Genomic DNA, 27,960 nt, shown 5'->3' with positions numbered 1-27,960 from the left:
CTTCACCTGCTGCTGCAACCACTTCCTGTCAGCCTTCTCACTTCCTGCTGAGATTTAGAGTGAGTCTGTTGTCATGGCAACAAGCTGTGTCTCTGCTCAATAACAACAACTGTAGCTAAAAACAAACAAACAAACAGACAAACAAACAGCTGAGTCTGTGTTAATGTGTGTGTTTCTGTGTGTGTGTGTGTGTGTGTCAGTATGTGTGTATTTTGAGTGTGTGTGACCACTCTGAGAGTTTCAGGACCCTTCCTCTTCTCTCCTGTCCTCTCCCGTCCCTGTCCCCCTCTGTCCCTCCCTGTCCCCAGTGCTGCTGACGCAGCAGTTTTCCCGCTCTGTGTTTCCATGAGAACAAAGACTCGGTGTGTCCACAGTCACACAAACAGCGGCAGAACAAAGGCGGCCATGTTTCCAGAAGGCCGTCCTCTCCATAAATCCCGGTGCTAGAGCGGCTCTGTGCGGTTTGACTCTGGAGCTGCTGAGCGTCATGCCTCTGCCCCGACGCCGCTCTTCCTTCCTGGACAGCCGTCCTCCGAGCGCCCGGCGCCCGCCTCCTGCGGCCGTATCTCCGCGTCCGGCACAGCTGCCCCCCGTGGTGTCTTCGTGGGCTCCGCCCCCCCTGTGGGAGGGGCCTCATGCCTGGGGACGCGTGTGTCCCGGCGCGCTCTGGGTATCAGCAGCGTGTTCCTGCAGGGCATGAGGAGCAGCGCGGCGCCGGTGCTGCCACGGGCTGGGGAGCGGCGGCGGCAGGTCACGGGGCAAGCGGCGGCAGGGACTCAACAGTTGCCTGATGGAGTACCGGGACAAAGTGAGGGCACTGGAGACACTGAACCAGCAGTTGGAGGAGCAGATCCGCCTCTGTCTCGACCGCAAGGCGTCCAGCGCCGGGGCCTGGGGACCGCTTCGCCGGGAGTGGGAGGGACGTCTACAGACAGGTTAGGACAGGAGGGCGGGACAGACAGCTGAGGACAGACAAGTGGGGACAGAAGGGTTAGGACAGGAAGATCAAGTCAAACAATTTTTTTTATAAAACCCAGCAATAATGGTAACAATATCATATTACATAATAGTAATGAAAATAAAACTAATAAATGCAATTTATGATAGCTTGTGAACAGTAACAGTCACAGCTGTATATTGATAGTGGAGGCATGACTTATAATAATGGCAGTAGAAGTTGGTGTCAAGCAGGATCATAGCATCAGCGTATCCAAAGCCCATGACACAGGTGCAGCCTCAGACAGGACCACAGCAACAGCACAGCTAAGACCACAATCCAGGCCGAGTCGGAGCATCAGTGCAGCCACAGCACGATCAAGGCTCAGCCAAAGGCAGGATCACAGCATTAGCACAGCCATCAGCAGGTGCAGCCAAGATCTGGAAAATTACAAAACAAGGGAACACAAAATGCTCTGGAGATAAAGCTGAGTTAGTGTAATGCAGTAAAAAGACATGAGTGTAAGCAGATGGAGGAAGCAAAAGAAGGAAAAAGGAGCTCAGCGTATCAGAGGAAGTCCCCTGGCAGGTCAAACTATGTCAGCCTAACTAGGGGCTGGTCCAGGCAGCCTGAGCCAGCCCTGATTATAAGCTTTATCAAAGAGGAAGGTCTTAAGTCTACCCTTAAAAATGGAGACGGCCTCTGCCTCCCTGACCGAAACTGGAAGACGGTTCTATGAAAGAGGAGCGTGGTAGCTGAAGGCTCTGGTTCCTATCCTGCATTCAGAGACTTTGGGAACCACAAGTAACCCTGCGTTTTCAGAGCGCAGTGATCTTGAGGGTTGGTAAGGAACTATGAGCTGTGACAGATAGGACGGAGCCTGAACATTTAGAGCTTTGTAAGTAAGGAGGAGGATTTTAAATTCAATCCTGGATTTCACAGGGAGCCAGTGCAGAGAAGCTAAAACAGGAGAAATATGGTCCCTTTTTTTGGTTCCCGTTAAAACACGAGCAGCAGCGTTCTGCACCAGTTGGAGAGACCTAAGAGATTTGTTGGGCAACCGATAATAGGGAGTTACAGTAATCCAGCCTAGAGGTGACAAATGCATGTACTAATTTTTCAGCATCTGTTTGAGACAGGACATGTCTTATTTTTGCAATATTACACAATTTAAAGACAGCAGTCCCTGAAGTTTGTTTTATTTGGGAGGCAAAAGATAGATCTTGATCGAATAAAACTCTGAGGTTCCTTACAGTTGTGCTAGAGCCCCAGGTAATGCCATCTAGAGAAAATAATATCCTGAGAAAAAGAGTTTCTAGGGTGTGTGGGGCCAAAAACATCCGACTTTAACATCAGGAAATTGCTTTTTTTATGTCCTGAGGGGCATCATAGATGGATACAGTTGCATATCATCCGCATAACAATGGATATTTACAGAGTGATTTCTAATATTGTTGCCTAGAGGAAGCATATATAAAGTGTAAAGGTTTGGTCCAAGCACAGAACCCTGTGGCACTCTGAAACAGAGTACATACTGCCATACTGAGGACAGGAGGGGACACAGACAGAGCAGAGTGCTGTCCTCACGTTCACAGAGCCTTCGGTTTTCTTTAAAATCTTTGAGCCATTTGTTGTTTTAATATTTTTGTTCTTTAAAATTTTAGCTGACTTTTAAAGGAAAAAATGCATTTTTTCCTTTAAAAAAATTAATATTAACGTTTTTTTTTTATTTATTGTCTTAAAAAGTTTTGCTGATTTTTACATGCCAAGACATTTTTTCTGTTTTTAAACTCTGTGTGTTACCATGTGTGTGTGTGTGTGTGTGTGTGTGTGTGTGTGTGTGTGTGTGTGTTTGTGTTATAGAGTATGTGTGTGTGTTTGTGTTATAGAGTATGTGTGTGTGTGTGTTTGTGTTATAGAGTATGTGTGTGTGTGTGTGTATTATAGTGAATGTGTTTTTGAATTTGTTTTTATGCGTGTGGTGCCTCCTTCTGGCGGCTGACGGCTGCGGCTGCTCTCAAGTCTCTAATTCCCTTTGTCTCCTGTAGGTCAGCGAGGCTATCCTGGACAACGCTCGGCTGATGCTGCAGACGGAAAACGTTCAAGCCAATGCAGAGGACATCAAAGACAGGTCAGAGGTCACACACAGATGACCTTTGAACCTGTGATGTCACAGAGTTAGCCCTCAGGTGTAGCAGCTGTGATGTAATGTGTCCTTCCGTCCTGCAGGTATGAAAACGAGCAGCCGTTCAGGAAGGCGGTGGAGGAGGAGATCAGCTCGCTCTACAAAGTCATCGACGACGCAAACCTGACCAAGGCGGAGCTTGAGGAGCAGATGGAGAACATGAGGGCTGAGCTGCGCAACCTGGAGCACAACCATGAGCAGGTCCCACCAAACCCTATTCAAAAAAAACACATTTAACCTCAACAGGTCCCACCAAAGACATTTCTATGATTTAAGGACATTTGGGGCATAGCTGGGACCTCTGCTGGAAAAAAGGGATTGTTTTGGATTGTTTTTTTGGGAATTTAGCATTTTTTTTCAGTAAAAATAAAATTGTTGGTGATTTTGATGAAGAAAAAAAAATGTTAGCAATTTAAAAATATTTTGGTGACTTTTACAGATAGTAATTAATAAAAAATTTAAATTTTATATTAAAAAAATAATTTTATATATATATATATATAATATATATATATATAATATATCTCTTTATATATATCTTTCTTTCATTATTTCTTTTTTGTACTCTTTTAAAGAAAAATCACCAAAACTTTGGATGGAACCTGTCCTGAAAACTCAGACTTTGAAACAGGGGGATCTAACAGCTGACAGTGCTCTTTGTCTGTCTGTGTCTGTGTCCGTTTATCTGTCCTCACAGGACGTACGAGTCCTCTACAGTCAGATGGCGGGACGTGAGGTGGACGAACCTGACGCTCCCATAGAAACCAGCCTGGACCAGATCCTGGCCTACATCAGGAGCCACTGGGAAAAGGTGACGGAGAGGAACCGGGCTGAGACCGACAGCTACCTGGAGTGCAAGGTGAGGTCGTCTCACACCTACGCAGGTGTCCTCACAGGTTTGTCTCAGGTGTGTCCTGACGGTGTGTGTGTGTGGCTGCAGGAGGCGCAGTGTGTGAGCAGACTGAGTCCTGAGGAGGAGCAGGTGGAGGCACTGAAGGCTGAGTGCAACGAGACCGGCTGCAAGATCCAGAGCCTGCAGGCCGAGACCGAGTCCATCAGAGCGCTGGTGAGTCACACATAGCGATCAATGACCCGATCACTGGATCAATGACCCAATCATTGAATCAATGACCTGATCACTGGATCAATTCTTGTGGTCCTGCAGAGGCGTGGTCTGGAGAACTCGCTGGGTGACGCCCGTCACTGGCACGACATGGAGCTTCAGAATCTGGGCTCAGTGGTGGCAAAGCTGGAGGCGGAGCTTGCAGACGTGCGTGGCGAGATCGAACAGCAGCGTCGCGACTACGACACATTGCTTAGCAACAAGCAACGACTGGAGCAGGAGATCGGCATGTACCACGGCATCCTGGATGGAGAGGAGAGCCGCTTCCAGCCCGCAGACACTCGCTGTGAGGCACCAACACCACATCAGCACAAACACCGCCACTGACATCATCACCACCAACATCAACACCGACAAGTTCAGCACAAACATCACCACTGACATCAGCACAAACACCACATCAGCACAAACACCGCCACTGACATCATCACCACCAACATCAACACCGACATCAGCACAAACATCACCACTGACATCAGCACAAACACCACCACTGACATAATCACTGACATCATCACCACCAACATCAACACCGATATCAGCACAAACATCACCACTGACATCAGCACAAACACCGCCACTGACATCATCACCACCAACATCAACACCGACATCAGCACAAACATCACCACTGACATCAGCACAAACACCACCACTGACATCATCACTGACATCATCACCACCAACAATCACACTGACATCAGCACAAACATCACCACTGACATCATCACCACACAACATCAACACCAGCACAAAACATCACCACTGACATCAGCACAAACACCGCCACTGACATCATCACCACCAACATCAACACCGACATCAGCACAAACATCACCACATCATCACCACCACTGACATCAGCACAAACACCGCCACTGACATCATCACCAACACAACACCGACATCACACAAACATCACCACTGACATCAGCAAAACACCGCCACTGACATCAGCACCAAACATCAACAATGACATCAGCACAAACATTTTTTACCAAACCACTGACATCATCATGACATCATCACCACCAACATCAACACCGACATCAGCACAAACATCACCACTGACATCAGCACAAACATCACCACTGTCATCATCACTGGCATCATCACCACCAACATCAACACTGACATCAGCACAAACATCACCACTGACAACAGCACAAACACCACCACTGACATCATCACTGACATCATCACCACCAACATCAACACTGACATCAGCACAAACATCACCACTGTCATCATCACCACCAACATCAACACTGACATCAGCACAAACATCACCACTGTCATCATCACTGACATCATCACCACCAACATCAACCACTGACATCAGCACAAACATCACCACTGACATCAGCAAAAACATCACCACCAACATCAACACTGACATCATCACTGACATCATCACCACCAAGATCAACACTGACATCAGCACAAACATCACCACTGACATCATCACTGACATCATCACCACCAACATCAACACTGACATCAGCACAAACATCACCACTGACATCAGCAAAAACATCACCACCAACATCAACACTGACATCATCACTGACATCATCACCACCAAGATCAACACTGACATCAGCACAAACATCACCACTGACATCAGCACAAACATCACCACCAACATCAACACTGACATCAGCACAAACATCACCACTGACATCATCACCACCAACATCAACACCACATCAGCACAAAAACACCACCACTGACATCAGCACAAACATCACCACTGACATCACCACCAACATTAACACCGACATCAGCACAAACATCACCACTGTCATCATCACTGACATCATCACCACCAACATCAACACTGACATCAGCACAAAACATCACCACTAACATCAGCAAAAACATCACCACCAACATCAACACTGACATCATCACTGACATCATCACCACCAAGATCAACACTGACATCAGCACAAACATCACCACTGTCATCATCACCAACATCAACACGACATCAGCACAAAACATCACCACTGACATCACACAAACATCACCACTGTCATCAGCACAAACATCAACACCGACATCAGCACAAACATCACCACTGTCATCATCACTGACATCATCACCAACATCAACACCGACATCAGCACAAACATCACCACTGACATCAGCACAAACATCACCACTGTCATCATCACTGACATCATCACCACCAACATCAACACTGACATCAGCACAAACATCACCACTGACATCAGCACAAACATCACCACTGTCATCATCACTGACATCATCACCACCAACATCAGCACAAACATCACCACTGACATCATCACCACCAACATCACCACCAACATCAGCACAAACATCACCACTGTCATCATCACTGACATCATCACCACCAACATCAACACTGACATCAGCACAAACATCACCACTAACATCAGCAAAAACATCACCACCAACATCAACACTGACATCATCACTGACATCATCACCACCAAGATCAACACTGACATCAGCACAAACATCACCACTGTCATCATCACCAACATCAACACCGACATCAGCACAAACATCACCACTGACATCAGCACAAACATCACCACTGTCATCAGCACAAACATCAACACCGACATCAGCACAAACATCACCACTGTCATCATCACTGACATCATCACCAACATCACCACTGACATCAGCACAAACATCACCACTGACATCAGCACAAACATCACCACTGACATCATCACTGACATCATCACCATCACCACTGACATCATCACAAACATCACCACTGACATCAGCACAAACATCACCACTGACATCATCACAAACATCACCACTGTCATCATCACTGACATCATCACTGACATCATCACCACCAACATCAACACTGACATCAGCACAAACATCACCACTGACATCAGCACAAACATCACCACTGACATCAGCACAAACATCACCACTAACATCAGCACAAACATCACCACTGACATCAGCACAAACATCACCACTGACATCAGCACAAACATCACCACTGTCATCATCACTGACATCATCACCACCAACATCAGCACAAACATCACCACTGACATCATCACCACCAACATCACCACCAACATCAGCACAAACATTACCACTGTCATCACACCTGACATCATCATCACCACCAACATCACCACCAACATCAGCACAAACATCACCACTGTCATCATCACTGACATCATCACCAACATCAGCACAAACATCACCACTGTCATCAGCACAAACATCAACACCGACATCAGCACAAACATCAACACCGACATCAGCACAAACATCACCACTGACATCATCACTGACATCATCACCACCAAACATCAGCACAAACAAACATCACCACTGACATCATCACCACCAACATCAGCACAAACATCACCACTGTCATCATCACTGACATCATCACCACCAACATCAGCACAAACATTACCACTGTCATCACCACTGACATCATCACCACCAACATCACCACCAACATCAGCACAAACATCACCACTGTCATCATCACTGACATCATCACCAACATCAGCACAAACATCACCACTGACATCAGCACAAACATCACCACTGACATCATCACTGACATCATCACCATCACCACTGACATCAGCACAAACATCACCACTGACATCAGCACAAACATCACCACTGACATCATCACAAATCACCACTGTCATCATCACTGACATCATCACCACCAACATCAACACTGACATCAGCACAAACATCACCACTGACATCAGCAAAAACATCACCACCAACATCAACACTGACATCATCACCACCAACATCAACACTGACATCAGCACAAACATCACCACTGACATCAGCAAAAACATCACCACTGTCATCATCACTGACATCATCACCACCAACATCAAAACCCACATCAGCACAAACACCACCACTGACATCATCACAAACATCACCACTGACATCACCACCAACATTAACACCGACATCAGCACAAACATCACCACTGACATCGGCACAAACATCACCACTGACATCACCACCAACCACCAACATTAACACAGACATCAGCACAAACATCACCACTGACATCAGCACAAACATCACCACCAACATCAACACTGACACCAGCACAAACATCACCACTGTCATCATCACTGACATCATCACCAACATCAACACCGACATCAGCACAAACATCACCACTGACATCAGCACAAACATCACCACTGTCATCAGCACAAACATCAACACCGACATCAGCACAAACATCACCACTGTCATCATCACTGACATCATCACCAACATCACCACTGACATCAGCACAAACATCACCACTGACATCAGCACAAACATCACCACTGTCATCAGCACAAACATCAACACCGACATCAGCACAAACATCACCACTGTCATCATCACTGACATCATCACCAACATCACCACTGACATCAGCACAAACACATCACCACTGACATCAGCACAAACATCACCACTGTCATCAGCACAAACATCAACACCGACATCAGCACAAACATCACCACTGACATCAGCACAAACATCACCACTGACATCAGCACAAACATCACCACTGTCATCATCACTGACATCATCACCACCAACATCAGCACAAACATCACCACAGACATCATCACCACCAACATCACCACCAACATCAGCACAAACATTACCACTGTCATCACCACTGACATCATCAGCACAAACATCACCACTGACATCAGCACAAACATCACCACTGTCATCAGCACAAACATCACCACTGTCATCATCACTGACATCATCACCAACATCACCACTGACATCAGCACAAACATCACCACTGACATCAGCACAAACATCACCACTGTCATCAGCACAAACATCAACACCGACATCAGCACAAACATCACCACTGACATCAGCACAAACATCACCACTGACATCAGCACAAACATCACCACTGTCATCATCACTGACATCATCACCACCAACATCAGCACAAACATCACCACAGACATCATCACCACCAACATCACCACCAACATCAGCACAAACATTACCACTGTCATCACCACTGACATCATCAGCACAAACATCACCACTGACATCAGCACAAACATCACCACTGTCATCAGCACAAACATCAACACCGACATCAGCACAAACATCACCACTGTCATCATCACTGACATCATCATCACCAACATCACCACTGACATCAGCACAAACATCAACACCGACATCAGCACAAACATCACCACTGTCATCAGCACAAACATCAACACCGACATCAGCACAAACATCACCACTGACATCAGCACAAACATCACCACTGACATCAGCACAAACATCACCACTGTCATCATCACTGACATCATCACCACCAACATCAGCACAAACATTACCACTGTCATCACCACTGACATCATCAGCACAAACATCACCACTGACATCAGCACAAACATCACCACTGTCATCAGCACAAACATCAACACCGACATCAGCACAAAACATCATCAATCACCACTGTCATCATCACTGACATCATCACCAACATCACCACTGACATCAGCACAAACATCACCACTGACATCAGCACAAACATCACCACTGTCATCAGCACAAACATCAACACCGACATCAGCACAAACATCACCACTGACATCAGCACAAACATCACCACTGACATCAGCACAAACATCACCACTGTCATCATCACTGACATCATCACCCACCAACATCAGCACAAACATCACCACGGACATCATCACCACCAACATCACCACCAACATCAGCACAAACATTACCACTGTCATCACCACTGACATCATCACCACCAACATCACCACCAACATCAGCACAAACATCACCACTGTCATCATCACTGACATCATCACCAACATCAGCACAAACATCACCACTGACATCAGCACAAACATCACCACTGTCATCAGCACAAACATCAACACCGACATCAGCACAAACATCACCACTGACATCAGCACAAACATCACCACTGACATCAGCACAAACATCACCACTGTCATCATCACTGACATCATCACCACCAACATCAGCACAAACATCACCACTGACATCATCACCACCAACATCACCACCAACATCAGCACAAACATTACCACTGTCATCACCACTGACATCATCACCACCAACATCACCACCAACATCAGCACAAACATCACCACTGTCATCATCACTGACATCATCACCAACATCAGCACAAACATCACCACTGACATCAGCACAAACATCACCACTGTCATCAGCACAAACATCAACACCAACATCAGCACAAACATCACCACTGTCATCATCACTGACATCATCACCAACATCACCACTGACATCAGCACAAAACATCACCACTGACATCAGCACAAACATCACCACTGTCATCAGCACAAACATCAACACCGACATCAGCACAAACATCACCACTGACATCAGCACAAACATCACCACTGACATCAGCACAAACATCACCACTGTCATCATCACTGACATCATCACCACCAACCATCAGCACAAACATCACCACTGACATCATCACCACCAACATCACCACCAACATCAGCACAAACATTACCACTGTCATCACCACTGACATCATCACCACCAACATCACCACCAACATCAGCACAAACATCACCACTGTCATCATCACTGACATCATCACCAACATCAGCATCAACAAACATCACCACTGACATCAGCACAAACATCACCACTGTCATCAGCACAAACATCAACACCGACATCAGCACAAACATCAACACTGACATCAGCACAAACATCAACACCGACATCAGCACAAACATCACCACTGACATCAGCACAAACATCACCACTGACCATCAGCACAAACATCACCACTGTCATCATCACTGACCATCATCACCACCAACATCAGCACAAACATCACCACTGACATCATCACCACCAACATCACCACCAACATCAGCACAAACATCACCACTGTCATCATCAAACACCAACACCAACCCCCACATCAGCACAAACATCACCACTGACATCATCAGCACAAACATCACCACCGACATCAGCACAAACATCACCACTGACATCATCACTGACATCATCACCACCAACATCAGCACAAACATCACCACTGACATCATCACCACCAACATCAGCACAAACATCACCACTGTCATCATCACTGACATCATCACCACCAACATCAACACCGACATCAGCACAAACATCACCACTGACATCAGCACAAACATCACCACTGACATCATCACCACCAACATCACCAAAACTGACATCACCACTGACATAACCACTCACAGCAGAGCAGGACGTAAGCATGATTGTCCTGATGATTGTCCTCACCTGTCCAGGTGTCCAGGTCTTCACTCAGAGCATGAGGGAGCTGCTGCTGCCTCTTCAGCTCCAGACTCCAGGACCGACCCTCCAGGACCTCCAGGACCTCCAGGACAGTGAAGGAGTGGAGGATGTGAGGAGCAGACAGATGTAGACTCTATTGGTCTCTGCTGGACTGTGTTGGATTCTGCTGGACTCTGTGGTGCTGTGTGCAGCAGTGATGGACGCCCCCCCAGCAGGAGGTGCAGTAAACCTGCTCCATAATACCTGAGGACCTGAACCGGCTTCTGACTGGACAGAACCAGGAAACACTTTCAGTCAGCTGAGTGGACAGTGTCTTCAGGTGGACGGTGTCTTCAGGTGAAAGGTGTCTTCAAGTGGACGGTGTCCTCAGGTGGAAGGTGTCTCAGGTGGACGGTGTCTTCAAGTGGACGGTGTCTTCAGGTGGACGGTGCATCCACAGCTGCTTTTTAAATTATTTCAAATATCATGACTTCAGAACAGGATCAGAACTGAATATTTAAATATAACTTAGGGACTGTTAGTTATTTATGAGGGGAGGCACAGACAATTTTAACTGGCCGGATTTGGGATTTATTTTACTGCAGATTTTTTTAAGAAAACACAGCTTCAATTTTTTGGCGTTTCTGTTTTTTTTTTCTTTTTTTAATTTGGTGATTATTATTTTTTTAATTTTTTTTTTGGACAATTTTATAAGAATTTTAAAAAAGTTTTTAAAAAGTTGTTTCTCAAAAAATGTTTTAAAGAAACCCTGTGAATGTTTTGATTTTCTCTAAAATTTTTTAATCAAATTTTTAAAAAAGGCAATTTTTAATGAAATAACGCAATTCATTTTGTTTCAATGTTTTTCTTCACAAGTTTTGGGTGATTTTGATGCTTTTCTTTATCACAGGATAACAAACGCTGTCACGGCGCCGCACACGCCCTGCTGATCAGACGGGTTATTAACGAGCCGATTGGTCCAGACCAATCAATAATCTTCAGATTGAGACAGTTTGATCTGATGTTTGGACTGAATGTCATCACGTCTCTCAGCTGTGAGACAAAATGTCCCTTTAAGGGACAGACGCTTCATGTGACGGTCTGATGATGTCACAGCCCATCTTCTGAGGCGTTCAGGACCGCTCGCTTTTTACAGCACGCTCAGGACGTTTTACACGGACTCGAAACTTTTACAGCTCAGAGACGACCTGAAGACACACGCCTGGGAGACACACGCCTGGGAGACACACGCCTGGGAGACATCAGGTGAACCAGGCTGACCTGGACTCACCGTAAAGCTGACAAAGGATTGTGGGATTTGTAGTTGTGTTTTTTCAGAGACGAGCAGAAACAGGAGAAATGAAACTCGACGTCTGTCAGGTGTGTTTACCTGATGACATCACAGCCATGTCATGTGACCAGAGTGTTTCCTGAGCAAACGGCTGCTGTTTCTGTTGATGTTGTAAAAATAACTTTGAGGATGATGATGATGATGATTTTTTTTATCGCCTGAATGAGAAATAAAAACTGATTTGAGCTGAAGGCCACTGTCGTCTCTCAGGCCTCATACCGTTTTACCAAAACATTTCCAGGACTTTTCCAGGACTTTTCCAGGACTCTGAGACGACACATTCCCTGAGTCGACCAACGATGATCCTTATTGGTTCATTTTCATCACTATATAGATTTTTAATTGTTTCAAATATAATTACTCTGGAACAGGATCAGACCTTCATATTTAAAAGGGGGACACATGTCAAATCATGTTTAGCCGTGTGGGGGGACGCTGGTTTGGTTTTGGCTTTAGGGGCCGACAGACATCTTGAAATGGCTGTATTTTGTGTTTAGTTCACTTCTTTTTTTTTTAAAACAGGCCTTTAAAGACATTTTCTCAAAAGAAAATTGGCAATTCTTTTTCTTTATTTTTTGGCAATATTTATTTTTATATTTTTAATTGGCAGTGTTTTTCCCTTAAAAACCCTTGCTATTTTGTAAAGCAAAATATTTGCTGTTTTTTTCTTTTGGGGGGTTTTTCTTTAAAATTTGGGGAAATTTTGAAAAACTCTTTAAGACAATTTAAAAATAAAAAAAACATCTTTTCTATATAAGCTTTTGATATTTTTTTCTTAAAAAAAAAAAAACATGTTTTCTTCGATGGAAGATTATCATTCACAACATAAATCTGAGCAGACATCAATGAGCAGCCTGTTCATTGATTTATTGATCCTCTGAGGAGAAACTGAAGCGATCAATAATCAGGCCCGCGGCCGTACTGAGGTCGCAGAGCGTCGACTCAAACTCGCTCTGTAACTGCTTCGGTGCTTGTTGGTCATGAGGCAGTTCAGGTGAGACGCCACAGGTGAACGCCGTGAAACAAAAACCTCCCAGATGGATTAATTACACTCAACTGGTTCAGTTTAAATTTGCAAATGAGCCACGAGGTCATGAAAAATGTGCTGATTTTCATAAAGAGAAATCTGTTTGTTTTGCTTTTCCAGAGCAGATTTCTCTTCTTCCGTCTCCATCAATCACAACATACTGTCCACACTAAAATTTCAATCAAATCCATTTTCTGCATGTTTTAGGAACAAAAAGGTTCCATAAATCAGAAGAGTCAAACAGACACTTTGGTGAATCTAAATAAATACATTTACACTGAACAAAAACAGAAACGCAACACTTTTGTTTTTGCTCCCATTTTTCATGAGCTGAACTCAAAGACCTAAAACATTTTCTAAAAACATAAGAAGACACATTTCTCTCAGATATTGTTCACAGATCCGTCTAAATCTGCGTCAGCGAGGCTTCTCCTGTGCAGAGATGATCCATCCCACCTCACAGGTGTGGCAGATCAGGATGCTGATTGGACAGGTGATTATTGCACAGGTGCGCCTCAGGCTGGACACAGTAAAGGCCGCTCTGAAAGGTTCGGTTTTACGGCACAACGCCACAGACGTCGCAGGTTTTGGGGGAGCGTGCAGTCGGCGCTCTCTACCATAAGCAGTCTCCAAAGGCATTTCAGACAATTTGGCAGTACATCCGTCCGGCCTCACAACCGCCGAGCAGGCGTGACCCTACCGGCCCAGGACCTCCACACTCAGCACGCTCACCTCCGGAACGGTCCGAGACCAGCCGCCCGCACAGCTGCTGCAACAGTCGGTTTGCATAAACAAAGAATTTTTGGATCCCAAAAACAAAAGCCAAAATAACAGATATCACCATCAAAGTTTCCCACTTTATTACTGAAATGAAGACCATTATTCTTTACATTATGAATTTTCTGAGTTTATATTTAAATATGCAAATCAGGCATTATCTAATCAAAGAAAAAACTGAAATCTGAACTGAACATACCCAAACGTGGGTTTTTTCCACCCTCTGAATTTAAATGTGTTATGGGAGCAAAAGCACCAGAAATCTCTTTAAAAAATAATATTTAACCCTTTTGAGTTTCACCGAAACCCTTCGAAGCGAATGAGCAACTTGATTTAGAAAATTATTTTTTTTAAGAGGAAAAAATGTCGAGGGCAAAAAGCCACGCCGCAATAACCGCCCTGCCGAAGCGCCGCCGCCCAAACTCGACAGGACGCCACCAGACCCCGACCCCGAGTCTCTCTGCGAGTCCTCTGGACATTATTATGGTCTGTCTGAGACCTTCAGCAGGACAGAGACAGCAGCCTCCACTGGGGGGCGCCACAGGGAGGAGGCTGCAGAGGGGTCTTTAACCCTTTCAGAGCTGCACTGACATCGCAGTTTAACCTTTTCAGCACCGGCTCGTTTGTTTGATTTTCTTCATGAAAATAATTTTTAAAAAAAAACGTCAGTAATTTGGCATAAAAAAACTGTGAGAGGTGACGAGAAAATAACCTGAAAATCTGCCTGAAAAAGAAAGAGAAAATCATTATTTTAATTATCATTTTTCAGGTCTCACGTTTTCCGTTTCCGTTCTTCTCTTTTTTTAACTAATTTTCAGGTCATTTTCTTGTAAATTTTTACTATTTTTTTTGCTAATTTTGGGGTCATTTCCTGTTCAGATACTCATTTCCTTTTTTCATGTTTTTGTGACAAATCAGACCAATCCACTGATGTTTCAAAGGGTTAACTCTGTGTTAGCATGTTAGCATCTGTCAGTGTAGCAACAACATTTATGATTTCCTCCCTTTTCACAATAAAAGCCTTCACACAGCAGGGGCGTGACCAAAACAAACAAACAAAGGAAACAAAACAGGAAAATGCAAAATATTCGCCTGCAAATATTTTGTATCAGAACTCTTCGTACCGGCAGCAATACGAACGTTGGTAAAATAAATAAAAGATGCAGCTATTTAAGGATGTCTGCCCCTCCCTGTTAGAGCTCAGTTTCCTGCCTGGGGGGGGCGACAGGAACTAGAGATGAACAAACAAACAAACAAACGGACAAACAAACAAACGGAAAAACGACCAAAATCTCATCACGCGTCGACAGTTTAAAACTACACAACATAAATTCACCGTCGTCTCACATTGATGTCATTCAATTTATTACACACATTTCCAGGATTTTTCCAAACCTTTCAATGACTTAATATTTCCATGTCTTCTTTGGGCCTGGAAAATGTAATTGTGAAATGTTATGACTTTTCCAGGTTTTCCATGACCTTGGGAACATGCCTCCCCACTGTGTGAAGGCTTTCAAAGTAAAACGACAGATCAGAAACCCTCTGATGCCCCCCCGCTCAGTGAGGGCTTTCAAAATAAAAGAGGAGAGTTAGCTGATGTGTTATTTCAGTCTTCTTCCTGTGTCTGCAGCTCCACTTCCTGCCCGTCAGTCACCTGACTCCTGCTGATCCATTATTTGGAGGCGGAGCTCAGCAGCTGGGTTCTTCCTGATCAAAAATCGATATTATCCATCGATCCGTCCTCACACTCCCTAAAAGCATGATGCTAGCAGCTAGCGACTGCAGGCTAGCTCTACAGTTTTACCCATAATCCCAGTGGCCGGCGTCAGTGTGCAGGTCTGAGCCCAGCCGTCGTACCGATAAAGCTCAGTGAGCGCCGGCGGAGGGCGCCGCCTCCCCGCCTGCAGCCGTCAGTAACGCGTCGCTCCTCGGCCTCTGATTGGAGGGTTAGGCAGGCTGCAGGGGGATGCAGCCAACGCCCACCCCCCCCTCATGGCACGCCATGGGCGCCATGAAGGTCCAGCGGTTGGTGTCGGGGTTGTACATCTCCACGGAGCTGAGGTTGGACTGTCCGTCATATCCGCCCACAGCGTACAGGCGTCCCGACGTCGACACCAGCGACACTCTGCTGCGCCGCGTATTCATGGCCACTAGGAGGCTCCACTGCCCCGTCGCGGCGCTGAATACCTCCGCCCCGCTCAGGAAGCCCGAGCCGTCGTACCCCCCCGCTACGTACATGTGGCTGCCCAGCACCGCGGCGCCGTGCCGGCACCGCTTGTTCATCATAGGCTGAGCCTGGTGCCAGCGGTTAGTGTGGTGGTTGTAGTACTCCACCTGCAGGACGGGAGGGTGGCAACACACACCGCCTTTATATATTCAACATATACATATATACATATATACACACACACACACACACACACACACACACACACACACACACCGCCTTTATATATTCAACATATACATATATACATATATACACACACACACACACACACACACACCCGCCTTTATATATTCAACATATACATATATATATATATATATACACACACACTGCCTTTTATATATTCAACATATACATATATACACACACACACACACACACACACACACACACACACACACACACCGCCTTTATATATTCAACATATACATATATACATATATATACACACACACACACACACACACCGCCTTTATATATTCAACATATACATATATATATTTACACACACACACACACCGCCTTTATATATTCAACATATACATATATATACACACACACACACACACACACACACACACACCGCCTTTATATATTCAACATATACATATATACATATATATACACACACACACACACACACCGCCTTTATATATTCAACATATACATATATATACACACACACACACACACACACACACACACACACACACACACCGCCTTTATATATTCAACATATACAGACATACATACATATATACACACACACACACCGCCTTTATATATTCAACATATACAGACATACATACATATATATATACACACACACACACACACACCGCCTTTATATATTCAACATATACAGACATACATATATATACACACACACACCGCCTTTATATATTCAACATATACAGACATACATATATATATATACACACACACACACCGCCTTTATATATATTCAACATATACATATATACACACACACACACCGCCTTTATATATTCAACATATACATATATACATATATATATACACACACACACCACCTTTATATATTCACACACAAAACCCACCCCTATATATTTAGCATGTATATGTGCATTTATACAACAGTAAGTTCCAACCAAGCAATGTGATTGGTCGAGAGGCGTTCCATGAGTGCTGATGTAGAGTATGACATCACCGGAACTGTTAACCTGTAACGCTGCGTGTATCACTCCGCTTCACGGCCGTTCAAAACCCGTTAATCGGTGTGAGAGTGAAAGTATGTTTTATATCACGGTGTCAGACCAGGTTCAGACCGCTAGCTGGCGCGCTGTTCGCGTAGCTCTGGAGTTACTAAAAGTTACGAGGAGGTCCAGGAGGAGCAGCTGTGACGGGTTTCGGTAAACGTTGGTTCACTGGGAGTAAACCAGCTGTTACAGATGTTACAGTGATGTGCGGTGTGAGACAGGGAGACAGGGACACGCTGATGAGACAGGGACATGCTGATGAGACAGGGACATGCTGATGAGACCGACGCCGTCCACGCCGTCCACAGCCCGAGAGACGAACCGTCTGATCAAACTAACTGGTGTGAATCTCAAAGTGTCCGTTAACAGACTCAGATTTCACTGAAAACACGGAGATAAATGTCGGTGACGCTCAGCAGACCGAGCTAACGCAGGTTAGCCGGCAGCCTGCGGGAAGTGTTTATGTGCCCAGTTGTGCAGAACTATTTGTGTCGGGGGAGCCAAAAAATCATTAAATAAACAAAGAAATCATAATCTGTCGTCTCTTGTTACTATTGACAAATAAAAGATGCTCGTAGACTGTTGTACAACACAGTAATATCACTGTGGAGGTCGCGTGTTGTCGTGTTTCATCACAGCTGAGATTATCTTCAGAGACCGAACCACAGCCATGATGATGCACTGCACAACAGCACTCCCTCTCCTGTGATATTGCTTATATATATATATATATATATATATATATATATATATATATATATATATATATATATAAGCAGATACACACACACACACCTTTATATATTCAGCATGTATATATACATGTACAGTATCTCACAAAAGTGAGTACACCTCTCACATTTTTGTAAATATTTTATTATATCTTCTCATGGGACAATGCTGGAGAAATGACACTTTGCTACAATTAAATTCTTCAGTGTACAGCTTATATGAGAGTGTAAATTTACTGTCCCCTCAAAATAACTCAACACACAGCCATTAACGTCTGAACCGCTGGCAACAACAGTGAGTACACCCCTAAGTAAAAAATGTCCAAATTGGGCCCCAAGTATCAATATTTTGTGTGGCCACCATTATTTTCCAGCACTGCCTTAACCCTCCTGGGCCTGGAGTTCACCTGAGCGAGGGTTTAGGTCTGCAGACATGCTTGGCCAGTCCATCACCTTTACCCTCAGATTCTTCGGTAAGGCAGTGGTCGTCTTGGAGGTGCGTTTGGGGTCGTTATCATGTTGAAATACTGCCCTGCGGCCCAGTGTCCGAAGGGAGGGGATCACGCTCTGCTTCAGTATGTCACAGTGCATGTTGGCATTCATGGTTCCCTCAGTGAACCGTCGATCCCCAGTGCCGGCAGCACTCATGCAGCCCCAGACCATGACACCCCCACCACCATGATTGACTGTAGGCAAGACACACGTGTCTTTGTACTCCTCACCTGGTTGCCGCCACACATGCTTGACACCATCTGAACCAAATAAGTTTATCTTGGTGTCATCGGACCACAGGACACGGTTCCAGTAATCCACGTCCTTAGTCTGCTTGTCTTCAGCAAACTGTTTGCGGGCTTTCTTGTGCATCATCTTTAGAGGAGGCTTCCTTCTGGGACGACAGCCACGCAGACCAGTTTGATGCAGTGTGCGGCGTATGGTCTGACTGACAGGCTGGCCCCCCCCCCCCCTTCAACCTCTGCAGCAATGCTGGCAGCACTCATACGTCTATTTTCCAAAGACAACCTGGACATGACGCTGAGCACGCGCGCTCAACGTCTTTGGCCGACCGCGGCGAGGCCTGTTCTGAGTGGAACCTGTCCCGTTACACCGCTGTACGGTCTTGGCCATCGTGCTGCAGCTCAGTTTCAGGGTGTCGGCAGTCCTCTTATAGCCTTGGCCATCTTTATGTAGAGCAACAATTCTTTTTTCAGATCCTCACAGAGTTCGTTGCCGTGAGGTGCCATGTTGAACTTCCAGTGACCCGGACGAGAGCGTGTGAGAGCGGTAACACCAAATTTAACACACCTGCACCCCATTCACACCTGAGACCTTGTAACACTAATGAGTCACATGACATCTGGGAGGGAAATGGCTAATTTGGCCCAATTTGGACATTTTTTACTTAGGGGTGTACTCACTGTTGTTGCCGGCGGTTCAGACGTTAATGGCTGTGTGTTGAGTTATTTTGAGGGGACAGTAAATTTACACTCTTATATAAGCTGTACACTGAAGAATTTACATTGTAGCAAAGTGTCATTTCTCCAGCGTTGTCCCATGAGAAGATATAATAAAATATTTACAAAAATGTGAGGGGTGTACTCACTTTTGTGAGATACTTTATATATACACACAAGATGCCGGGTGGAGCTCGGCGGTTTGATTCCCGCCCCCTCCGGTCAGGACACTGAAGCCCAAACTGCTCCATCAGTGCGTGTGAATGTTTCATAGAGCAGAAGATGTCAGCCTGTGGCCTCCAGCAGCAGCAGGGTGTGAATGTTGTGTGTGAAAGAGCTGAGAGAGCTCAGAGGTGCAGCTAGTCTTACATTTCAGCTGCACACAGTCACCTGTTTCTGATGTTTACATTTATTCTGACGCTGATCACTGTTTATCTTTTTAAACGGACTACAACTGCTTGATAACTCTTTCTGATCGACTGTAGTGATCTGTGAGTTAACTGACCGTGTTGAAGATCTGTAAACCGTCATGGCCGCCAGAGACAAAGATGCGTCCGTCAAACACCGTCACACCTGCAGCGCTGCGACTCGCACTCATCTCCGTCACCACCGTCCACCTGCGCCACAACCACATGATTACACAGAAAAACTCACATCTACACACCCACACTGAAGACAAATACACATCTACACACCCACACTGAAGACAAATACACATCTACACACCCACACTGGTGTTTCCTATGAACCTTTAATAATGATGCCATGATGGAGATAGTGTAGGGGCCCAGGACGGAGCTAATGTGGGGCCCAGGACGGGGCTAATGTGGGGCCCAGGACGGAGCTAATGTGGGGCCCAGGACGGAGCTAATGTGGGGCCCAGGATGACAGAAATGAAGGCCCATGCGGTCAGGGGACTTACCTGTCGGTCTCTGGAGAGTAGCACTCCACAGAGTTGAGCGAGGATTTTCCGTCGTAGCCGCCGCAGACGTAGATGTGTCCGTCGATCACCACCGTTCCCATGGCGCTGAGGACGACAGTTATTAATAACTATACTGCTTCAGTGTATTGATAAACATCGATCAGTAAGTATATGAGTATTGATAAGTTGGAGTTCTCACCTGCGCTGGCTGTTCATGCTTGACACGCGTGTCCAGCTGTCCGTCTCCGGGTTGTAAACCTCCACCGTGCTGAGCCGTGATTGGCCGTCATAACCGCCAATGGCGTACAGCAGCCCGTTAACCACGGCCACGCCCACCCTGCTGCGAGCTGTCCTCATTGGTTGACATCGCTCCCAGAAATTCCCGATTGGATCAAACACTTCAACCACGTTTAAGGAGTCGCCTGAAGAAAGAGACACTGACTATCAGCTGACGACCAATCAAACACCTGCAGTGACATCACACCACTTGTGATTGGTCACTCCTTTAACTGAACCTCTCAATACATCACAACTCACTTCTGTCGCCAATCAGCAGCCTCCTCAGCCACACTTCCTGTATCCTCTCAGCACTATTTATTTTAGTTTATTTATTGGGACAACAACGTTGTAATGTTTCTGTTAACTTGTCGGCTGCCAGCTGCAGGCCCACGAACGCGTGGAGGCTTTCTCAGACAGATGGACAGGTGAGCAGTGTACCTGAGCTGTTGAGTCCGCCCACGGCGTAGATGAGCCCTGTGATGGACGTGCAGCACCTTTGTCTGGTCTTGAAGGCGGGCAGGTGAGGACGGCGCTCCGGCATCAGGTGGAAATCTTTGGCTTCATCCACCAGATCTCTGACAGGAAACAGGAAACAGGAAGTGCAGCAGAGTCAGAGTTGGAACTGAACGCCGGCACAAAACCCACCTCACTGAGCCCCGAAAAACAACCTGCTGCATGTTCACCTCTGAAAATGTTCTCTTGTTTTTAACAATTTCTGACATCACAGTCGCTCAAGGTCCATACACATTTTTTCCAGGACTTTTCCAGGACTCTGAGGAAATTTCAAATACCAAACTGAATCGACCGTCAATCCTCCTTATTGGTACTTTTTCATCAGTGTATAAGAGCTTTTTAAAATATATATCATTTAAAAATATTGACTTCAGAGCAGGATTAGAACTGAATGTTTAAATATAACTTAGGGACTGTTTGTTATTTATGGGGGGGGGGTACACATGTTTTATCTTTACAGGAGGGACAGACAACTTTAAATGACCGAAATGTGAATTTATTTTACTGACAATTTTTAAAGAAAACGTGTCTTTAAAAAAAAAAAAATCCACGACTTTTCCAGGTTTTCCATGACCGCATGAATCCTGTTTGTCTGAAGTGATTCGGTCGTCTCACCTGCATTTATGGCAGCAGCGTACAAGCTCGTCCTGCTGGACTCGGTCTGACAGGAACTGAGGGCGACACAGAGGGAGGCGGATCTTTGCCAGCAGGTCCGGCAGCAGAGACTCCCTCAGGTCCCGGTCATGATGAACCCAGGTCAGCACCGCCTCAAACACCTGCACAGGTACGGGTCATTCAGCACCTCAAACATCTGCACAGGTACGAGTCATTCAGCACCTCAAACATCTGCACAGGTACGAGTCATTCAGCACCTCAAACCCCTGCAAAGGTACGAGTCATTCAGCACCTCAAACACCTGCAAAGGTACGAGTCATTCAGCACCTCAAACCCCTGCAAAGGTACGAGTCATTCAGCACCTCAAACATCTCCCTCTGTTGGTCTCAGGTGTGTGTGTCTCTGATGGTCTCAGGTGTGTGTCTCTGATTGTCTCAGGTGTGTGTCTCTGGTGGTCTCAGGTGTGTGTGTCTCTGGTGGTCTCAGGTGTGTGTGTCTCTGATGGTCTCAGGTGTGTGTCTCTGATGGTCTCAGGTGTGTGTGTCTCTAATGGTCTCAGGTGTGTGTCTCTGATTGTCTCAGGTGTGTGTGTCTCTGATGGTCTCAGGTGTGTGTCTCTGGTGGTCTCAGGTGTGTGTGTCTCTGATGGTCTCAGGTGTGTGTGTCTCTAATTGTCTCAGGTGTGGGTCTCTGGTTGTCTCAGGTGTGTGTGTCTCTGATGGTCTCAGGTGTCTCACCTGTTCCTCAGCCTGGATGTTGAGCTCGTCACAGCCCACCAGCTCCAGGACCTCCTCCGTCCTCAGACCCAGAAACTCGTCAGACACAGAAACCTCCACAAAGTGCTGATGGAGGAAACTGTTGGCCGAGTCGTACAGAGTCGTACACATCATGGTCTCTGCAAACTGACGCACTCCCAGACAATTCTTAGGGTGTAACCTGAGACAGAGACAGACAGAGAGACAGAGAGACACATCCTAGTTTGGGTACACAGCTTTATAAGCGTGTTGTCTTGAACAGTCTGGTTCGGTCTGTGTCAGGTTTTAAAGTTGTCGTTTATAGTTTTGACCCTCTGAAGAGTGGGTGAGCCTACTGAGCATGTGCGGTAGCGAGTCACTGACCTCTCCTGCAGGAAGGAGCAGCAGGCGTCTTTAACATTCTGCAGCTGCAGGAAGCTCGAGCCAATCAGGAGGGCCTGAACGTTCTGCTGGTCGATGGCCACGTGGCCGCTGTACGCAAAGTTTATCAGAGCCTCCAGAGCACTGCAGAGAGACACAGACTGGTTACACTGGGAACAACAGGTTCACTGGGTACACTGGGTACACTGGGCACAACAGGTACACTGGTTACACTGACTGGACTAGAGTTCCCACACCGACGATGTGTACAGAAGGGGACGAGCCCAATAACTCAGTGTGTGCAGCGTGAGATCTTCTACCAGTCTGCGTGGCGAGAGCCATCTCTGGTGCTGTGGTGTGCTGGGGGACCAGCATCAGCTGGGACGCCGGCAGGTTGAACAAACTGACCCGCCGGATCTGTCGTGGGCCACAACCTGGACTCTCTCCAGTCAGAGACAAACAGGCGTCACCGAACAAACTGCCGTCTATCAACAATCGTCCCCTTCATTCTTCCTTTTTTTTCCCCGTTCAGGGGTTGTTTTTCGGGAGTTTTTCCTCGGGTGATGTGAGGGTCTGAGGGCAGAGGGATGTCAGACACTGTAGAGTCCTCTTGACTTCATGACACCACTGAGAGACAGCTGGTTCTCTGACAGACTCCTTCAGCTGTCTCAAAGAGTTCAAACAATCATCAGACTCTTTGACAGCTCACCTGTGGGCCAGGTGAACTCACCATCTGTACTGGACTCACTTGCACATCCATCTTCACTTCTGCACACTTATTTGCACATTTTTCTTTTTTATTGATCTTTTTAATCTTTTTGGCTTTTTTGTTTGTTTGTTTTCTGTACATACTGCACATATCTTTATTATTATTGTTATTATTTTATTTTATTCTATGTTAGGTGCCTTCTTTCACATAGTGTATATATATTTGCATTATTGTGTCCTTTTAAACAAATATTTCATTCAGTTGGTACAACAGGTACAACAGGTACAACAAGTACAATGGCTACAACAGGTACACTAGGTCACTAGGTACACTGGGTACACTGCATACACTGGGTACGCTTGGTACAACGGGCACACTGAGTTACCTGTCTGGTTTGTGGTTGTGGTCTATAGTTATGGTCTGTTGTTGTGGTCTGAGTTTCTGATCTGTGGTTCTGGTCTGTGTTTCTGGTCTGAGGTTCTGGTCTGAGGTTCTGGTCTGTGTTTCTGGTCTGTGTTTCTGGTCTGTGTTTCTGGTCTGCTGTTCTGGTCTGTGTTTCTGGTCTGCTGTTCTGGTCTGTGGTTCTGGTCTGCTGTTCTGGTCTGTGGTCTGTGGTTACCTAGGGTCCATGCCCTGCATCAGGATCTCGTCCTGTTTGCACTCCACCATGTCGTTAGTGAACATGGCGTGGAAGTACGGGATGGAGGCGGCCAGAACGATCCGGTGAGCGCTGAACTTGTGATCCCCTACCTGCAGAGAGAAGGCGACAGGTGAGATGGGACAGGTGGGGAGGCGACAGGTGAGGAGGTGAAGGGTGAGGAGGCATAGGGTGAGGAGGGTGGGTGACAGGTGAGGAGGTGACAGGTGAAGGGTGAGGAAGTGAAGGGTGAGGAGGGGACAGCTGAGGAGGGGACAGGTGGGGAGGCGACAGGTGAGGAGGTGAAGGGTGAGGAGGCATAGGGTGAGGAGGGTGACAGGTGAGGAGGTGACAGGTGAAGGGTGAGGAAGTGAAGGGTGAGGAGGGGACAGGTGAGGAGGGGACAGGTGGGGAGGCGACAGGTGAGGAGGTGAAGGGTGAGGAGGCATAGGGTGAGGAGGGTGACAGGTGGGGAGGTGACAGGTGAGGAGGCAAAGGGTAAGGAGGGGCGAGTCACCTGGAGACCAGGAGGAGTCTGCAGTGTCATACCTGCCTGACTGGGTTACAGGGTTCATACAGAATATATTTCCAGGACATTTCCAGACATTATTTCCAGGACAATTCCAGGGCATTTCCAGGACTTTTTCATGACTTTGAGACAAATTTCCAGAACGATACTTTCTCTGAAACAGCCATCCTGACTCCGTATGTAATAAATGTAATCTTTTTTCTTTAATTAAAGTAAAAAAAATAATATTTGGTTGTCTTTTTATTTTTCGGGGGATTTGTGAAGAACAAAATTTGGCTTTTTTTTTTACTTTTTTTTCAGTTTTGAAATAAATGTTTTGGCAATTTAAAATATAAATTTTTTCTTCAAAAAGGTTCGGGATTGTTTCCTCCGTACAAGGTTTGCCTTGTCTTTTCTTCAAAAGTTTTGGCTTGCAGGTTTAAAACATTTTTTTTTCTTTTCAAAATCACACTGCAGACAGAAACCTCAATAACAGAAATCAATGTTGTATTTTTAATTTTCTATAAAAGGTTTGTGAAACAAAATTCCTTTTCCAAAACTTTCAGGGTATATTAAGTTTCCAGGTTGTCCATGACCGTAGTGACCCTGCAGGGCCTTGTGTTCCCTGAGCGGCTGAGCGCGGACGTCGGTGCCGCAGCGTCAGCAGACTGAATCCTGAGTCCCAAAGAGGATCTACGTGCTAACGCTGCTCTGTGCACCAATCAGTGTGCAGCAAAATAAAACTTCAAAATCAAACACCAAAAATTTTAACTGTTTTTAATAATTGGGTGAATAAAAATAAAAGTAGACAAAACAGAGAAACACCTAAAAATAAACCCAAATTTCAGAGAAGACAACCAAAAAATGTTTTTAAAAAAAATACATAAAATTTTAAAAAACAAACAAAAAAAACAAAACACAAAAACTGTATATATGTGTATAAAGTAACATGGAAAGAAAATACTAAAGCAAAGTACATGTAAATGTACTTAGTTACATTTCAAGACTTGAGTATTTGTACTCTGTGGAATTGGTACTTTAACTTGTAGTGGAGTAGCTGCACTCTGTAGTGTCAGTATTTTCAATTCTAGTGGAGTATTTGCACTCTATAGTATCAGTACTTTCACTTGTGGTGGAGTATTCATACTCTGTAGTATCAGCATTTTAAATTCTAGTGGAGTATTTATACTCTGTAGTATCAGTACTTTAACTTGAAGTGTAGTAGTTTTACTTAGTGGTATCAGTACTTTTACTGCAGTAAAGTCTCTGAGTACTCCCTCCAGCAGACAGTTAGCTGTCAGTGTGTATCCCTCCGCAACTCGGGGACAGAAAGTAGGACCCTCTGAGGGTCTAAAACACCGGAAACACCTGCTCTCCGATCACCATGACAACGGGCCAGGGTCTCAGGTGTTTCCGGTGAGCGGCAGTTCAAAGGTCAGCGGAGTTGGCTCGTGTAAATAATCCGCTGTTAGCATGTGTTAGCATGTTGTTAGCTTGGAGGCTAGCCGTTAGCTCCGGGCTAACCGGAGGCTCGCGCGCCGTCAGTTTTACCTTGAGCGTGACATCACAGAGTTTCCCCTGACGACGGATCTCCTCCATGACGACATAGCCTCGTGCCGGCAGGTCGTGCACCGAGAAGTGAACTAAATCCTCGAGCTCTTCGCACAGGACGTCTCCCATCGTCGGCACGAACGGCGGAACGGCACGAGCGCACTGAGCCCCGCGAGCCGCCGTACAACATCCGGTCACCGCCTTCACAATAAAACTCTCACTGTATGACTGGGGCTGGCGGCTGTAGAGGTGTAGAGGTTCATGGACATGTTTTAATGGACTCACGGTGGACTTGGACCACAGACTGTATGCAGCGGAGGATTGAGATCCAGCCCGTGTTGAGGATTGAGATCCAGCCCGTGTTGAGGAGTTTCTGGAGGGTTTGCCCAGCTCTCCTCGGCCCAAAGGGGGGCCCCGGCACCCCGGCACCTCTCAGAAGTTGAGTGAGGCAGTGGCACCGTATGAACCGCTGAGCCTGTCAGCTGGTCGGACCAAAGGAGGGAAGAAGCACACGCGGTTTTAAAAAAGAAACGCTTTATTTACATATTTTGGTGTTTGACACCTGAACGCACCGTCCACCCATGCAGCTTCATCAGCAGCTGCAAACATTCCCACAACATTCAGAGAACATTCACAGAGCACCAGCATGGGGGGCTGAAGTCGGCTCCAGTTTGGATGATGGCGCGT

The 27,960-nt window shown here is 45.9% G+C and overlaps 2 protein-coding genes across 2 annotated transcripts; one reads left to right on the top strand and one right to left on the bottom strand.

Annotated features, from left to right (window-relative positions):
- The first annotated feature begins 487 nt into the window (after positions 1-487).
- Positions 488-11,733, top strand: bfsp2 (beaded filament structural protein 2, phakinin). The gene is given in 10 exon segments (XM_042497056.1): positions 488-515; positions 518-770; positions 772-919; positions 921-935; positions 2,986-3,068; positions 3,167-3,323; positions 3,820-3,981; positions 4,063-4,188; positions 4,288-4,526; positions 11,631-11,733. Coding segments are annotated over 10 exon segments (1,314 nt in total).
- A 4,386-nt stretch (positions 11,734-16,119) lies between these two features.
- On the bottom strand, positions 16,120-27,431 carry klhl18 (kelch-like family member 18). Its single transcript, XM_042498244.1, has 10 exons — positions 27,274-27,431; positions 25,197-25,327; positions 23,872-24,012; positions 23,491-23,689; positions 22,754-22,914; positions 22,064-22,200; positions 21,546-21,768; positions 21,347-21,451; positions 20,930-21,041; positions 16,120-17,108 (listed from the first exon to the last, which is right to left on the bottom strand). Exons 1-10 carry the CDS (start codon positions 27,400-27,402, stop codon positions 16,722-16,724), a joined length of 1,725 nt encoding a protein of 574 aa, XP_042354178.1. The 5' UTR covers positions 27,403-27,431; the 3' UTR covers positions 16,120-16,721.
- Positions 27,432-27,960: the final 529 nt, after the last annotated feature.

Source organism: Plectropomus leopardus, chromosome 12, assembly GCF_008729295.1.
Source record: "Plectropomus leopardus isolate mb chromosome 12, YSFRI_Pleo_2.0, whole genome shotgun sequence".
Lineage (NCBI taxonomy): Eukaryota > Metazoa > Chordata > Actinopteri > Perciformes > Serranidae > Plectropomus > Plectropomus leopardus.
This window is presented reverse-complemented; position numbering and strand designations above follow the sequence as displayed.

Coding starts and splice junctions, on each gene's coding strand:
- klhl18 (XM_042498244.1), bottom strand. CDS start 27,402: ATGGGAGACGTCCTGTGCGAAGAGCTCGAGGATTTAGTTCACTTCTCG. Junction 23,690..23,871: donor TGCTCCTTCCTGCAGGAGAG/GTCAGTGACTCG, acceptor TCTCTGTCTCAG/GTTACACCCTAAGAATTGTC. Junction 22,915..23,490: donor ACATCCAGGCTGAGGAACAG/GTGAGACACCTG, acceptor GTACCTGTGCAG/GTGTTTGAGGCGGTGCTGAC.